Raw genomic sequence first — 17658 nt, forward strand, 5'->3', positions numbered from 1 at the left:
TAGCGCTAAAAGAATTAATCACTATATGAGCTCTTTTAAAATAAAAAAAAAATCAATGATGGTTTTAACTGGAAGACTTCAAAATCTAGTTAAAATTATAATTTAGTATTTTCATCCAGATTTTGAATTGTAAGACTTAGTTTCAATCAGTTAAAAAATCGAATTCGATAACAAACTTTAACTATATATTATTTATCAGTTAAATATATTTTTAATTTCTTAAATTCAGATTTTTTATATTTTAAAATTAAAAAATTAATGTTAAATTTCAAAAATATTATTTTTTAATCCTTATTAGTGCTATGGGTTACTGACATACTTAAAAAAAACTATGTGAACAAATCACGAGTAATCAAAATAATAATGCAAAAAAGTATTTTTTAAATTTTGTTAATCCTCTTTAAAAGTGAAATAAATTTCGTTGTAGCTTTCAATTTAAAAGTAATATTTTTCATGTTGAAAATATAAAATTGATTCTTTCAGTCTCTTCAATTTAAAAATGGTATCTTTTCTGTCCTTTACATTTAAAAAATGGCTTTTGAATTCTCACAATTTAAAGATATTTTTTTAATGCTGGAAATTAAAAGTGATTTTTTAATTCAAAAGTAATTATTAGTCCATTAAATTTAATTATATAGTATTCTTAGTTCTTATTTGTATAAAGGTAAATTATTTTAATTTTTAAAAGTTTGTTGTTGTTAAAAAAGCCAAATATTTTTTATAATTTAAGAAAAACATATATGATATATAAGTCAAACTTCCAAAATTTAGATAATAAATATTTTTTAAGAAAATTGTGTTAGTGTAATATTATGGTTAGGTTACACATTATAGCCAAGAGTCACTGCACTTTGGTCTCAAAATAATACAAAAATGAAAAAGAAAAAAAACATGGCAAGGGTATTTTTTTTTTTTTCTCAACTATGTTAAACTAACAATTGTCGAATTTAGTATTCTTTAGGGAAAGATCATTCTAGGACATCCTTTAATTAATTAGGTGTTTTCTTTTTTGGAACAATTTATAATGCATCATAAATTATTGTTTTCAGAATGATTAGGCTAAAATAAACTTTGGATTTCCTGAACAATCAGTTATTTGTTTGTGTAGATAGCTTGCAATATTTATTTTTCTATATTCTTTTATGTATGAGAAGACACTAGGAACTAGAAGATGGATCATACATTACTTTATTATATATGGGTAAGATCCTATACTTTCAATCATTTTATTATTATAATTATAGAAAATAGATGTTTATAATAATCAAGTGTAAAACACTTAACCATGTCACTAACAAGTGTAACATGTCATGATTTTTGGCATCAACTATTGCAACATCTTTTGTTCGTGATTATTATTTAGGTGATGCTTGAAATTTTTTATGTGAGAAACTTACTATTTAACAATAAACATGAACATAACCATTTTTAAGGAAATTTAACCACATTCAACACATAACAATGATTGCATACGTTATTTCATACATTTATATCATTAACCATCCACGAGATAAAGTTACTCGTTTAATTTAATTGATCATTAATTTCTTTAGACAAAGTTATAATAACCACATATATTTCTACGTGCAAAAATGTAATTTATAGTAAATTATAAACGATCAAAATCTTATTTCTTTTAATTTATATTTTCCACATTCAGATAAGCCCATGTATTAAATCTGGTAATTATCAAACAAAACAGTTATATCTTTTTAATATTCAAATAAAACCATACATAACAACACAAGTATTACATTGCACCTTAATTATAACAATACTGGTAGCATGCAACAGCTACCTCTTATTTAGCAGAAATCAATGCAAGCTTCAGAAGCAGGTGCAGTACGTCGGAAAGAACTTGGGGAAAGGCAGCATTTGAAGTGGTGGTGGTGGTATCTTAAAGGGTGGCACAAAAAGCGGTGGTTTCTCAAAGGGTGGCATGAGAAACGGTGGTGCAGAAAGTGGTGGTTTTTCAAAGGATGGCATGGGAAAAGGTGGTATCTTGAAGGGTGGCACGAAAAGTGGTGGTTTCTCAGAGGGTGGCATGTAAAGCGGAGGCACAAAAGGTGGGGTTTTGTAGGGTGGAGTATGGTAAAATGGTGGCTTATAAAGTGGGGGTTTTTCAATAGGGGTGTTGTAAAATGGTGGTTTCAGGAATGGTGGGATTTTCCCAGTTGGTGGCTTATAAAAGGAGGGTGTTTTGTGAGTTGTTGGAGGGTTGTAAGATGGTGCCTCAGATGGAGCGTTGTAAAGAGGTGGCTTGTTGTCAGAATCTGCTAGTGCTTGAGAGAGTTGAATCATGGCCGCAAAGAGAAGCACCAGGGAGCTTAAGAAAACCATCGCCATGTTGTTCATCTCCTTGGTTGGTGAAAATAACAGACGACAATGATGTCCTTTTATACCAGTTTGGAGTAGGTGCAATCTCAGTAGGTGAATCTTCTTGTGGTTGCTGTTGAAAAATGAACGTACAAGTCCATACCAGTGTGAATATTTTTCAAACCCACTCACTTTCCTATGTACGTTTGGAAGGACTTTACACCATTTTCTAGGTAATTTCAAGTTCATATAAGCATGTACAGAATAGTTGCTTCTGAGATACTGCTTCCTTTAAAATTAGGTATGTTCATTGTGGTTTGAATTCTAAGTCTTGGCATCTCCATTATTGCAGACTTATAGTTGCTGTAAAACTTTCTCTTAAATTTGTTATTATATTAGATGTAAAAGGAAAACTTTTATCATAGAGAAGAATTCTGCATGAGAAAAATTCAATAAAAGAATAACTTTTGTAATTTTAACTATGTATAAATTTTGAAAACTGATTTTAGCTTGTTTTTTCTATAAATACTGATAAAAAGAAGTGTGTGGTGTAAGAAAAATTGTGCCAATTATTAATTAATTACCTTACATAAGGTATTATAGAAGTGAGTGATTCATGTGCTCTTTTATATATCACACCTTATATTTATATTTGATGAACTTTGTATCTTTATACAAGTGCTTCTCATTCTTTTGTATATTCAATTCTCATCTCACAATGGTCTTCTTCTCCCTGCTCAGTGTTCATTCTTGTTTTGAAGCTACCATATCCATATATTTAAACACATGTTCCTATGGAACTATTCTGTATCAAAAAACCTTATTATAGCCAAATTATAAAAATATGGAACAAAATAAGAGTTAATCAAGTATAAGAAATACATAAAGTCACAAATAAGATCAATAATATATGTTAATTATTTTTGAAAAATGAATATTAATTACTTTCAGAAGTAGATCATAATAATTTATTTGATAATATCATTGACCGATATATATTAAATCTAGCAATCTCCTATAAATTGACAATTTCTTTTGTATATATATTTATATTATAAAATGCTATAATAATCTTATAAAGAAAACATTAAATATTTTGATTTATAAATATATGCTTTTTTAAGAGTTGAGCCAACTCAACTCAATTATAATTAGATTGAGACGTGTTTCTAAATAAGACCAGTTCATCCCATCTCAATCCATTAAAGCTTAACTGGTATGAGTTTAAATTAAATTAAATTAAATTCAACATCTCACTTACATCCCTAAAATATAACTCACCTGTTTTATTTTGCATTACAATCTTATGTACATAATGAATAAATATTTTTACATTTTATGTTAATCCTCTCATTTATATATCAAGTGGAGAACGTATTGATATTTGTTTTAGTAATGTTTTAAAAATACTATATACGTTAATATTTATTACGAAAAGTATCACGAAAACTAATTCCCCCAAAATACGAAGATTAAAATATCATTTTAGTTCCTTGCATTTTATGCATCTCCCACTTTGATCCTTTATGTTCTAAAATTCTTAATATTTTTATGTTTTAAATGTTACTTAAAATTCTTCTTCCATCCCTTTTATATTAAATTCGGTACAAATAATAATAATAATTATTATTATTATCATTTATATCATAGATGTGCTTAAAAAAAACATGCAAATAAGAAAATGTCAGAAATACAAAATTAATTAACAAAAAAAACTACAATCAAAGAATATTCGTACAATCTAATAATTCATTTATCAATGGCATGATCACCGTTTTACTAACTTATGTCATTGTCATACAAAAGTTTGTTTCTTTTTTTCTTGGTAATGTCCTTTTGCGTATAAATTATGGGTTTTGATGACTTTTGTTAAGCATCTACACTCGTTGCCATCATCATTTGTCAATTTTTGGTGAGTCAAATCTTAAATCTATATGACTTAAGTTATCTCTATGTGTTTGCTAGTTGGTCACATATTGTATTATTATATTAGTTTCAACTATAAATTCCCAGTTCATTATTACATTTTTCACCTTTTAAAATAAAAGATTTAAATATTAACTACTACTTCTTTTTATAATATCATGTCAAGCATAAATGGATAATATTCATTATTATTTATTTTTATTTATTGTGATCTATTTTTTTTATTGATTTAATTTGGATGGATGAGATTATAAATGAGACATAACACCAACAAAAACATGAGTTCAACTCATATAAAAAAATTTGACATAATTATTAATCAATGGGTTTATGAGTTTTTATTATTATATATTATTCAATCTTATTTTCTTTAATCAAATTAGAGTCACACTTTTATTTCCAAACTATTTTTGTTTTTTTTTTATGCTATGCCCAATAATAACTTTACATAAAGAGTAGAGACCAGAGACAATTTAAATATTATTTTCTTCTTTTACTATTTGAGGTACATTCTAAGGATAAAACTATGATGAAATTTCGGGCTCTAAAGCAAACAATACCTTAAAATATGGATGATTAACCCAAACAATGTCATTCGACAGACTTGGGATCGAAACATTAGTCCATCGACTAGAAATAAGACTAATTTAGAATATATAAATGGATGGAAACTTCACCTTACAAACTAATTTTGTGGGATTTAGTTAGACTTAAAGTCCACTTCTTAGCATGGTTTAAAGTTTATTCTAGCGAAATTTGTTGTTTGTTGAGTATATTGTTTCACCTACTATCAGACTATTATCAGACCACCTATTAATGTCCAGTCTTAAGCACGATATGTATATACCTCGGCGTGAAGGGGATATGTTGGAAGTCTCACATCAACTAGTGATAAGACTAGTTTAGAGTATATAAGTGGGTGCAAAACTCACCTAACAAAATAATTTTGTGAGATTGAGTTAGAATTAAAGTCCAATTTTTAACATAATAATATCAGAGTTATTGTTAGAGTATGTTCTAACGAAATTTGTGTTGGTTGAACATATCATTACACTCACTGTCAGGCCGCTATCAGACCACCCATTAATGTCTAGTTTCATACACGAGATGTCTCGATGTGACGGGGTGTGTTAGAAGTCTCATCTCAACTAGACATAAAGTCAATTTAGAGTATGTAAGTGAGTGCAAATTTCACCTTACAAGTTGATTTTATGATATTGAATTAGGTTTAAAATCTACTTTTTAATATGGTTGTGTAGAACCTATACTAGTGATTATTGATGTCACTCAACAAACTTAAAATCGAAACATGACACCCACCATAGGACAACTAGTGGTCCCTGAAGTCTTTCATTAGAGATGACCAACCATTCTTTTTAGATTTCGATAAGGAAACTTATATCCCTATCACACATTTATGATGTCTCAACAAAATTAGACTCGTAACATTTTCCAAAATTTTTTGAGTTAAAAGTACTTTGTATCCCAATTCTTAGTAATTTATTTTATTAAAGAAATCTATTATTCGCTACCTTAGTTTATTCTTTTATACGCACAAAATGTGAATTGTACATATATAGTTTGTAAAATAAGAAGCAATGATGCCATAAATGTTTGTTTTACTTTGAAATGTGAAAGCTAGAAGAAATTGGAGTAATATTTATAGTGGAAATTAAAGGAAAACTGAGTGCCCCTAACAAATATGGTTGAGATCTCTCTTTCCTTATGATGTGGTACCGTATTGCAAAAAATTCAAACTTGTTAATTTGAAAAACTTAGTTTGATTTCATAACACGCTTGGGCATATTCACTCAATGTTATACTTTTAGGAAAATTAAGTTGTGGAGACCGGCCCGGGTTAATACATACTGAGATCATTAAACCAAATGATAAAGATTAAATATATTCTGACATTTTAATTTAAAAAAGGTTTAATACATCATTTGGTCCCTACTTTTAGGGGTTTGGTTCAAAGTAATCCTACATTTTAAAAAAGTTCAGTAAGACCCCATATTTTGTTAAAAAATGTTCAATCCAGTCCTTTCCGCTCACACCGTTAAAAACATAACAGTGCAAATGCCACCGTGGGTGGACTTAAATGATTTTTTAATTTAAAAAAAAAAGTCTCTGCCACGTCATCATCACCATCTCCAGACAAACCCTAAGTTCTCTCCAAGAAACCCTAACCGTCGCACCATCCAGCGTTGTCACCGCCATCCTCGTCGGCAGCCGTCCTCTCCAACGCATCACACGCCACCACCAAAGCTATGCGACAAGAATGCGAGAAACCCCAGGTCTCCACGGTTTGCTTGCAGATCTGATTGTGGTTGCAGGGGGAGGCAAGCAGCGGCGCGATTAGTGGTGAAGAAGAGTGGCGATTTGCAATCTGCAGCAGCTGGCGATTTGGCTGGTGGTTAGTGGTGGACGATTCTGTGGTTGAGATTGGACAGCAGTGCTGCTAGCGCGACGACGATTTGACTGGTGCGAGGGTGAAAATGGTGAAGATTGGTGGTTGCAACATAGCAAGGGATCGCGTTGGGTGGTGACGCGAGAACGAAGGTGAGATGCGAAGGTGATGGAGGTGCAACAGAAGGGAGAAGACGCTTTGGTGGTGGCGCGTGATGTGTTGGAGAGGACGACTGCCGGCGAGGATGGCGGTGACGGCGCTGGATGGTGCGACGGCTAGGGTTTCTTGGAGAGAAATTAGGGTTTGTCTGGAGATGGTGATGATGACATGACATTTGCACCGTTATGTTTTTAACGGCGTGAGCGGAAAGGACCGGATTGAACATTTTTTAACGAAATATGAGGTCTTACTGAATTTTTATAAAAGGTTGGATTACTTTGAACCAAACCCCTGAAAATAGAGATCAAATAATGTATTAAACCTTTAAGAAGTTAAAGAAACCTTAGTATAGGATAAATCATAATATGATTGATAAAGTAAAAAACATTTGAAAATATTGAGGAAACTACTTTACCTTAATAAGATATGATATATAATTAGACAAAATTATAAACTAATAATATTTTTTAAAAGCAAATGTCATATGCATTTTGATATTACGTTGAACATTAATAAAGGGAAATGTTAACAAATAAATTTTATCATTTTTTTTCAATTATATGTAGTATGGAAAATACAATGTTATATTTTATTAAAGTAAAATATATCATGTGATAATTACACAAAGAATTAACTTATAATTTAACAAGTACCACAAAGATAAAATGAAAAAGTAAATAAAATATATTTATTTATATAAATAGTAAAAAACGTCAACATTCACCTCCACAAGTTTAAAAGAATGTCTTGTTTGCTCTCAAACATTCATTAAACCACTTAAAACTTATTAGTTAATGATATTGTATCATTCAAGAGCTTTATTAGTTAATAAAATAATTTAAAAATATTATACAAAAGAACATTCTCATCATCATTACTCATTAATATACTATAATGAGCTTTGTAATAGTTTATTTTCAAACTTTGTTAAATAATACACGTTTGTTTACAATACTATGACATTGTCACTCTTGAACTTCGTTTTTTTCGTAACTTCATCATTACCTGTCAGAATGCTCTGTAATTAGTTTTTCCCCTTTTGTTCCTATTTTACTGTTTTTTATTTGCTCCTCTGCTACCCTATATATAAGGGCACTCCTTTACTTTTCCGCACACAATATATACATTTTATATTCACATGATATCAGTGTGCAGATTCTTCCTTCTTGATCTTCTCCTTTTCCAAGATTACTTTTGCCGCTTTTGCCTACTCTGTAAGTTTTTCGTCTTCATTGCTTGCTCTTCCATGATGGTATCAGAACTCTTCCTTTGAAGAGCTCTGTTGCGCCTCTAAACCCTATTTTTTTTTTTGGTTCCTTTTTTCTTCTCTTTGCCTATTCTTTTACAGGATATTCCACGATGATGGAGGAACATACTCTTTCTTCCGGTCTCTTGTATCTTCATCCAAGCGAAAGCCCTGCAATTTCCCTTGTTTCCCCTCTCTTAGAATCCAACAATTACCATGCTTGGAGCAAATCAATGTGCACAACCTTGAGTGCCAAGAACAAGATTCAATTTATTGATGGTACCGCTACACCGCCGCAAAAGGAAGCTGATTTTTATCACGCATGGACAAGATGCAACAACATGGTGGTCTCTTGGCTCGTACATTCTGTATCTCCGGACATACGCCGCAGCATCCTCTGGATGGATAGCGCCCAGGCCATATGGGACGACCTAAAATCAAGATTCTTCCAAGGAGATCTCCTACGCATTTCTGAGTTACAAAATGAAGCCGCCGCTCTAAAACAAGGGGAAAGAACCGTGACAGAGTTTTTTACCAAGTTGCGTATAATATGGGATGAGCTCGACAACTTTCGTCCTGACCCGACCTGCTCCTGTGAAATCAAGTGCTCTTGCAAACTTATTTCAACAATTGCTCAACGAAAGCATGAAGATCGGACTCTACAATTTCTTCGCGGACTGAATGAACAATACGGTAACATTCAGTCTCACGTTTTGCTTATGGATCCTATGCCTCCCATTTCAAAAATCTTTTCCTATGTTGTACAACAAGAAAGACAGGTTATGAGCAATAATTTTCTCAATGGGTTGGAAATTAAACACGTTGCTGCTGTCGGCATCGTCACTTGTTCCTATTGTGGCAAAAATGGTCACAACGAATCGGTTTGCTTCAAGAAACATGGATTCCCAGCTAACAAAAATACTACTGGTAAGAAGATTTGCTCTCATTGTGGAAAAGCTGGACATACCATTGAAGTCTGCTACAGGAAACATGGGTTTCCTCCGGGTCATAAACTCCATAATGGAAAAAGTTTCATGACTACAAATCAAGATACCAAGAATGATGGTTCTTCAGATGCCAATGATCAAGAGGTCCACTTGACACAACAACAATATCAAGCTCTCCCGACTCTTATCACGCCCTCTCACGACACAGGAACCTCATCAACTAATCAAATCAGTTCTGTAATATCTAATTCAAATGATACAGGTAAATCCGTTTTTACCCTTACTTCTCATGAAGGCAAAGGTATTATATCTTGGATTCTAGATTCTGGCGCAACAGATCACGTTTCCTCTTCCCTCACTCACTTAAGCTCTTATGAAAAAATTACTCCTGTAACCATTAATCTACCTAATGGCATGCAAACCACCGCCACACATAAAGGCATTGTTAAAATCAGTGAACATATTATTCTCAAAGATGTTCTGTTTATTCCAGATTTTTGTTATAATCTCATCTCTATATCTAAGCTGGTTGCACATAATAATATCTGTATTACTTTCACTAATGGAAAATGTTTTATTCAGGATTTGACAACAAACAACAAGACTGGTTCAGTTGATATCAATGGAGGGTTGTACATCTTTCGTGGATCCACCAACATTACACAACATTTTACTCACTCTGTAGATAAGCACACTCCTGCTAAATCTGATTGTAACAACATTTGGCACAATCGGCTAGGTCATTTGTCTGATAAAAGACTAGAAATTTTGAGACAAAAGTATAGTTACATTGATTTTAGAACTGAAAATTGCAATGCTTGCCACACTGCTAAACAAAGACGTCTTCCTTTTTCTCCTAGTATTACTCGTACCTCCCATGCTTTTGATCTTATACATATTGATATTTGGGGACCATGCTCTAATCCCTCCTTGCATTCTCATAGATACTTTTTAACCATTGTTGATGATTATACTAGATATACTTGGATACATTTGATGAAACATAAATCTGAAACTCGTCAACACATTCTTCATTTTATTGCATATGTTAAAAATCAATTTAAAACTAGCATCAAGATCATTCGGTCTGATAACGGCAAAGAATTTACTATGACTGATTATTTTAATTCTGAAGGTATAGTTCATCAAACTTCTTGCATTGAAACACCTCAACAGAATGGTATAGTTGAGAGGAAACACCAACATCTTCTCAATGTAACTAGAGCCTTGCTTTTTCATTCTAAAATCTCTACTCATTTTTGGACATATGCCCTCAACTATGCTACTCTTTTAATTAACATAATGCCTACTCCTTTTCTCAATAATTGTTCACCATATGACAGATTGTATCCAAATGATTTTGACATTTCCAGGTTAAGAGTCTTTGGCTGCCTCTGTTATGTTAGCACTCTTCATTCCAATAGACAAAAGCTTGATCCTCGTGCCAAGCCCAGCCTCTTCCTCGAATTACATCCTACTACTAAAGGTTACATTACATATGACCTTGATAGCCACGATATTAAAGTTTCTAGAAATGTTGTTTTTCTTGAAACTGAATTTCCTGCCATTACTTTCCCCTCTATACAAGATCAGTGTGTTTCGATACCTTTATCTACTAATCCCTTTATGCATAATGATGATCACAATCACACTGTTGTTCCCATAGATAATGTAACCATAAATGATGAACATACTCAAGACCCTGCAGAAAATGCAAATCATGAAAATGAATCTCCTAGACGATCTACTAGAATTAGAAAACCACCACCTTATCTAAAAGATTTTCAAATCTCTTCTTATAGTACCACTAAAACAAAATACCCAATTAGTAATATCCTATCTTTTTCCAAATTATCAACTGCATATAAAGCTTTCATTTTCTCTCTAGATAGTGTTACTGATCCACAGGATTACAAAGAGGCCATACAACATGATCATTGGCGGCATGCTATGAAAGAAGAAATCATGGCTCTAGAACACAACAATACGTGGACCATCACCACTCTCCCTTCCAACAAAAAGGCCATAGGCTGCAAATGGGTATACAAAACAAAGCACAAGGCCGATGGGACCATAGACAGATTCATGGCTCGCCTTGTTGCCAAGGGCTATACTCAAATGGAGGGTATTAATTATTTTGATACATTCTCTCCTGTTGTTAAACTGACTAGTGTTCGTTTCATATTATCTTTAGCTTCAGCTAAAAATTGGCACATCCGACAATTGGATGTCAATAATGCATTTTTACATGGTGACTTAAATGAAGAGGTTTACATGCAAATACCACCGGGGGTCCTTGCAACAGGTAAAAATCAGGTTTGTCTCCTTCATAAATCCCTTTATGGTTTGAAACAAGCTAGCAGACAGTGGTATGACAAGTTATCATCTTTTCTTCTCTCTCACAACTTTTCACAAACATCTGGAGACCACTCCCTTTTTACAAAGCATACTGGGAATAACATTACTATAATGCTTGTTTATGTTGATGATATAATACTCACTGGAAATAATATTCATGATATTGATCAAATAACAAACCTGCTTAATCAAAATTTTAAAATAAAAAATCTTGGTAATCTATCTTACTTTTTGGGATTTGAAGTTGCTAGAAGCAGTGCAGGGATCCTTTTAACCCAGAGGAAATATGCTATTGATCTTCTCACAGAAACAGGAATGCTTGATGCAGCTCCTGTCAGCACCCCTATGAACTTCTCCACCAAAGTCTCTTCTGATGGTGTTCCTCTTGATGACCCCGCTGCATTCAGGAGGCTAATAGGAAGACTTATCTACCTCACCAACACCCGTCCAGATATCACTTACGCTGTACATCGTCTCAGCCAGTTTGTTGCTGCTCCTACCACGCTCCATCACCAAGCTGCCTTTAGAATCTTACGATATATCAAACAAACTCCTGGCCAAGGTATTTTTCTAACTGCAACTAATAACCTCCAATTAAAAGCTTATAGTGATTTCGACTGGGCCGATTGCCCTGACTCTCGCAAATCCACTACTGGCTACATTGTTTACTTGGGGGACTCGCCAATATCATGGAAATCAAAAAAACAAAACACGGTCTCACGCAGCTCATCCGAAGCAGAATATCGCGCTCTTGCCCAAACTGTATGTGAGCTCCAGTGGCTTAGCAATCTTATGAATGATCTCCATCTTCCTCTTCCACAACCTGCCACCATATATTGTGACAACATGTCTGCCATCAAAATTGCCACCAACCAAGTTTTCCATGAACGAACAAAGCACATTGAGATTGACTGTCATCTCATTCGGGAAAAAGTTCAACAGGGCATTGTAAAGCTCCTCCCCATACACACTACTCTACAACTTGCTGATATATTGACCAAGCCTCTTCCTCCTTCAACCTTCCATAGCATTAATTCCAAGCTTGGCACTCTTAACATCTACGCCAAGCTTGAGGGGGGCTGTCAGAATGCTCTGTAATTAGTTTTTCCCCTTTTGTTCCTATTTTACTGTTTTTTATTTGCTCCTTTGCTACCCTATATATAAGGGCACTCCTTTACTTTTCCGCACACAATATATACATTTTATATTCACATGATATCAGTGTGCAGATTCTTCCTTCTTGATCTTCTGCTTTTCCAAGATTACTTTTGCCGCTTTTGCCTACTCTGTAAGTTTTTCGTCTTCATTGCTTGCTCTTCCATGATTACCTTCAATTTAAAAAATTTAGACAATATTAGACACACCCTGTTTTAACTAATTTTTCATTTTTTTCTCAAAATATGTAGATATTTTGTTCATTTAGAGACATAATATATTATTTTTTAAATATATACAAAATAAATACTAACACAAAAGTAACTATTCACATCACTTAATTTACATCCTACCCATAAATAACACACGTAAAAAGACACGGTAATACTTTTATAAATGCAGGACTTACCATGGTGAGACAAAAAAACACTCTTTTATGATTGACTATAATAAGTTCAACATAAATCTCTTTTAAATTTCGTAGTCAAAGCTCTTCCTCACATCTCCCTGCACGAAAGAGCAGTTGCGACATAAGTTTTATTCTCTAGCAATGAAGCTATGCTGGTGGGAGCTACATTATTGACCAAGACAAGCTTTCTTCACTCATGAGACAACTTTCTCTCCGATTGATTTCTACATGAAATTAGTTTGCTAAACCTTTGGTTGTTACAATGACCATAGAAACTCAATTATGGTTGTTACAACTGTCCTAATTAGTTTTGTTGAATGTGTTGTACGTTTGATACTTTGCATGTCTTAGTTTGAAATATTGATAAGATTTTAAAAATTGGGGTTGCGCAAAAAACCTTTCCAAAATTGTTAGAATAATATTCACTAAATGCATGAAATAAATTTCCGAACAATGTTTTCAAAACATAAAATGTATTCTAAAATGAGTTTTTCGAAATAAGCTTTTTCCACATTCTCATTTCTTTACAAAGTTCTCCCTTTCTTCTTTCTTTGGAACATGACAACGGTGGCAGCACTGGTTGTGTTGTACAATAAATGCGTATTTCACTGTTAGTGTGAGTGCATTTAGTAAGTAATGATGAGGTATAGGAAGCCAAAAGCCAAACCATAGACACTATAATAGTTACTCTACCCACGCACTACCCATTCATTATCACCCTAATCTAAAATGCAAATAAAATTCAAAACGCAAAATCTTTAAATGACAATGCTGTGTGAGCCATCCGCATAGATCTTGGAATCAATGGCCTACAATGATTATGGCATTAAAAACTGCTCTATTAATATAACAACAATTGCAGCACCAGGACAAACAAAATGTGAGAAAACTGCCCCCAACAGCCTAATTTCCTGGAACAAATATGACTTTACAATGTAACCGAGTTTATGTGTCTATCTTGAGAAGGGAATTGAGGGAAGTACTATTGAATCGCTGAGCAAGTCCTCGAATCACAAGAACAATAACATCCCGAATGTGTCGGGAGTGCACCATCAAGTCTGCTTCATTCTCACTGTCCACTACAAGCCTAAGACGGTGTTGATCATTCCTGAAAAGCTCCACCTGATACATTTAAAGATCAATACAAGAAAATCAAGAATATGATGAGCTGGGTTTAAAATTATATAATTAATCATGGAATAAAAGTTTCCAAGTCACCAAACTTACATGAAAGGGAGGAGCATAACTACCACGAAGTTCCGTAGTTGGAAAAGAAGTCTTCGTGGCAGGCTTTACCACCTTTACCCTTTTCCTGTTAATTTCAAGGATACGTCTCTCGTATGTGCCCACTGATGAAATCTGAAAGAAAAATAATGACAATTGGCACCAGTCCCTTTTGGGCTTTTCCACCAATAAAAACTGAATTCATAAACATCAGATGACTATAGAGTACCTTTTTTGAGTTTTGCTCTTTGTCGCATAATACCTGTCAAAAAAGTCATAAATGAGCTCATGAAGGATTAAAACTAAAGGTTAAACATCTCAAAATTAAGGTAAAACAAAACTTTAAAAGACCAAATTTTAGAGCAAAGCTATAAAAATTTAGAACAAAACTCAAAAAGAATGAATCAATGAGGTACAGGAAGACTCCGAAGTGAAGACACAGCAATCATCTATCCAAAAATATATCTTAACATTTCAGGTACTTGGACAAAATGGATTTCTTAGCAAGGCATATTAGTGTGGCTGTATAGCGCGTTACATGAATTTCCCAATCAACAATACATTTTCAACATTGTAAAGACAATAAATATCCCACCTCAAACTTCACTGATCCAAGTTCAAGGTTGTGCTTCACTTCTTTAAGAACATCGGGCTCTGCATTGAATTAAAGCTCATACAATGTTACGTTCTGTCTAGAAAATTGTAAAACAATGGTTAACTGAACAGTTCCAAACTATCCATATCATAAAAACAAAGAAGCAATATTGCATAAGACAGTAGAAAATATAGAGAAAAAAAGATATTCTTGCATATCCACTGCTATGGCACCCATCGGGGTTGTGGCAGTTAATGGCACCCAAGGTGGAATATATATATACACATTCTTTTCAACTTTGAAACCACCTTTAAGTTTTAGCTTTGCTCATTTATAAAAGAACCCGCTTTTGAACACCCTTTCTGACACTCCCTCTTCTCTTAAGTGAAACCACAAAATGAGAACCCTAGAAATTTTCTTCTCTTATCAACTGCGATGGTGCAAACCCTTTAAACTGCAACTGACCACTCCTGCAAGCCTTCCATTTACTTTTTGTTTTTTTTGCTTTTTTTCATCTGTTCTTGATTTCTTCAGACGATCTCAGGCATCTCTTTGTTCTCTTACTATTTATGTGGCTGCTTTTGTTCTTCAATCTTTTATATATTCAATATTTTGGAGCTCTGTGCTTTGAATGTTTCAAAATTATAGTTCTTGGTATTTTTAAGAACATCATAATTTTAGTTCTCTGTTTTTAGAATTCCTGAACATGTTATCTTTCTAATGTTCGTTTAAGATGTGATATTTTCTTGAATTTTAGTCTAATATTATGCCATTTTAAATTCAATTTCCCTGTTTCGTTTAGTTCTCTCTCTCTTTATATATATATATATATATATATATATATATATATATATATATATATATATATATATATATATATATATATATATATATATATATATATATATATATATATATATGTATAATGAATATATGAATATATATCTATACACACATTTCACTGGCATCTGCCATATTTATATGGTGGATTTTTGGCTCAGTGTCATAGACTTCTCTGGCATTGATAACTTATAATTAGAGACAAGAAGCAAATCCTATATAATAAAGAATAATGTATCATATGTATTAGGAATGTTTTTTATTTTTTCCCATATCATACTTTTACTTTATGAGGATATCAAATTTCATTTATTTATTATATAGATTCTTTTTTTCTCAATATAAATAAAGTATATATACTATCTCGAAAACGCAGTTTCTGTTTAATGTCTTTTTCCTGTAGTTTAACAATAACCTTATACAGGCAGGATACAAAAAACAACAGAGATAACTTGGGAGAAAAAGAACGGATAGAATTTGCATTTATGTAAAACAATGGAGAACAGTGTGGAAACCCCATAAGAGAGAGAAAATACCAGTAAATAAAGGGAGTACAAAAATTTAAAGGAACTCTGGCAACGAAACTGTAATGGAACGGGTTACAATAGATTGTGCTACTCTGTTACCACGTTAGATTTAGAGGGAGGATGGAGCATATTATTCTACAGATAATTTAGAGATCGAGAACGCTTTACTGTTCAAAAAAATTTGTGGTGCGTGGGTTTTGCACATTCTCCATAAATATAGACTCTTGATAGACATTAGAGGAGATTATTACCTGGCATAATAAGAGATACAACTTCCTAGACACTTGTAGATGAACACTAAATGAGAGATGCAACATCGAAGAGTGAGAAACATAAACAAAAGAGACAAGAGCATATTATTTCTTAAGGACAATAAATGAAATCTTTTCAACAAGAGGAATTGAAGGATCACACAGGACATTCAACACCAGGTTAATTATTGCAAAAGGACCAGGGGCTTAAAGGTAGTAATTGTGGGATCTGGAAGACTTACGAATAGATGGGAAAAGTTTGAAACCAAATTTTAGGGGTGCCAAAACCATGGATGAGTTTTCGAATACTTATTGCCTGCTCATCATAAACCAACGAATTCAAAAACATTTACCTAAATCTAGAAATGAACAGATATTTCAACACTCACCCTGGATTACTATATAATGTCAAAGATAACTTAACTACACAAACTATATTATCTATCTATCCTTATATATAAAGAAGATTCTCTTTTTTGGTGTCTGTTTTTTCTTTCCATTTTTAGTTTCAAGTTACCGTTTTATTTAAATTTAACTAATTTTTTTAAATTTAACAATTAAATAAATAAAAATCATCTACTAAATAAATAAAAACCATCTATAATTAAATTATAAAAATTATTTTTATAATTATAGTTTCATTACCTTTTATTATCACAAAAAAGTGAATACGCAATATAAAGGGAATTTGCCTTGTGTACACATTTTGTTTTCCAATTTTACTTTAATAAGTTCTTTTTTTAAAATTAAAATAATTATATTACCAATTTTAAAAGTGATTCATTTTTTAAGTTTAACCATTTTTTTTCAACTTTACAATTTTTCATAACTAAAATACCTATAAAATGAATAATTTTTCTATTATAATTATTATTTATATTTACTTTATAATTAAAATTTTATTATCTTTTGTTATCATAAAAAATTGTGAACATGCTTGTGTTTGCACTGGTACCTAGGGATCACAAAACAATCCGCCCGCGGATATCAGCGTCGCGATAGATAGTAACTATCCGCGGATATTTATTATCCGCAACGGATAGCGGGTATTTTAATACCCGCTTCTAAACGGGTCGGATGCGAGTATTATACTATCCAACCCGCGGATACCCGTTACCCGAAAAAAAAATAATAAAAATTTAATTAATATTTTTTAAAATTAAATTTTGTTTTATTACTCTTAAAAATGGGAAATTTTAATAACAATGACTTAGGATTCCTTTCAATTACCTTCTTAAAAAAAAAGAAAAGAAAAAAAAGGATTACATTACTTTTGAGCTAACCCTAATAGAGATATC

At 32.5% G+C, this 17658-nt stretch overlaps 2 protein-coding genes across 3 annotated transcripts in view; both read right to left on the minus strand.

Moving 5' to 3' along the window:
- Positions 1-1605: 1605 nt before the first annotated feature.
- On the minus strand, positions 1606-2354 carry LOC108318781 (repetitive proline-rich cell wall protein 1). Its single transcript, XM_017556322.2, has one exon. It carries the CDS (start codon positions 2344-2346, stop codon positions 1828-1830), a length of 519 nt encoding a protein of 172 aa, XP_017411811.1. The 5' UTR covers positions 2347-2354; the 3' UTR covers positions 1606-1827.
- Positions 2355-13659: 11305 nt separating this feature from the next.
- The window catches only part of LOC108330161 (187-kDa microtubule-associated protein AIR9), a 34945-nt gene continuing 30946 nt past the window's right edge, over positions 13660-17658 (minus strand). For both annotated transcript variants that reach the window (XM_052875994.1, XM_052875995.1), the window contains exons 34-37: positions 14743-14801; positions 14377-14409; positions 14151-14282; positions 13660-14045 (exon numbers count right to left, since the gene is read on the minus strand). In XM_052875994.1, coding sequence (XP_052731954.1) covers positions 13869-14045; positions 14151-14282; positions 14377-14409; positions 14743-14801 — 401 coding nt within the window. In that variant the 3' untranslated portion in view covers positions 13660-13868. The remainder of the gene's footprint in view (positions 14046-14150; positions 14283-14376; positions 14410-14742; positions 14802-17658) is intronic.

Source organism: Vigna angularis, chromosome 4 (assembly GCF_016808095.1).
Source record: "Vigna angularis cultivar LongXiaoDou No.4 chromosome 4, ASM1680809v1, whole genome shotgun sequence".
In the NCBI taxonomy this organism is placed as follows: domain Eukaryota; kingdom Viridiplantae; phylum Streptophyta; class Magnoliopsida; order Fabales; family Fabaceae; genus Vigna; species Vigna angularis.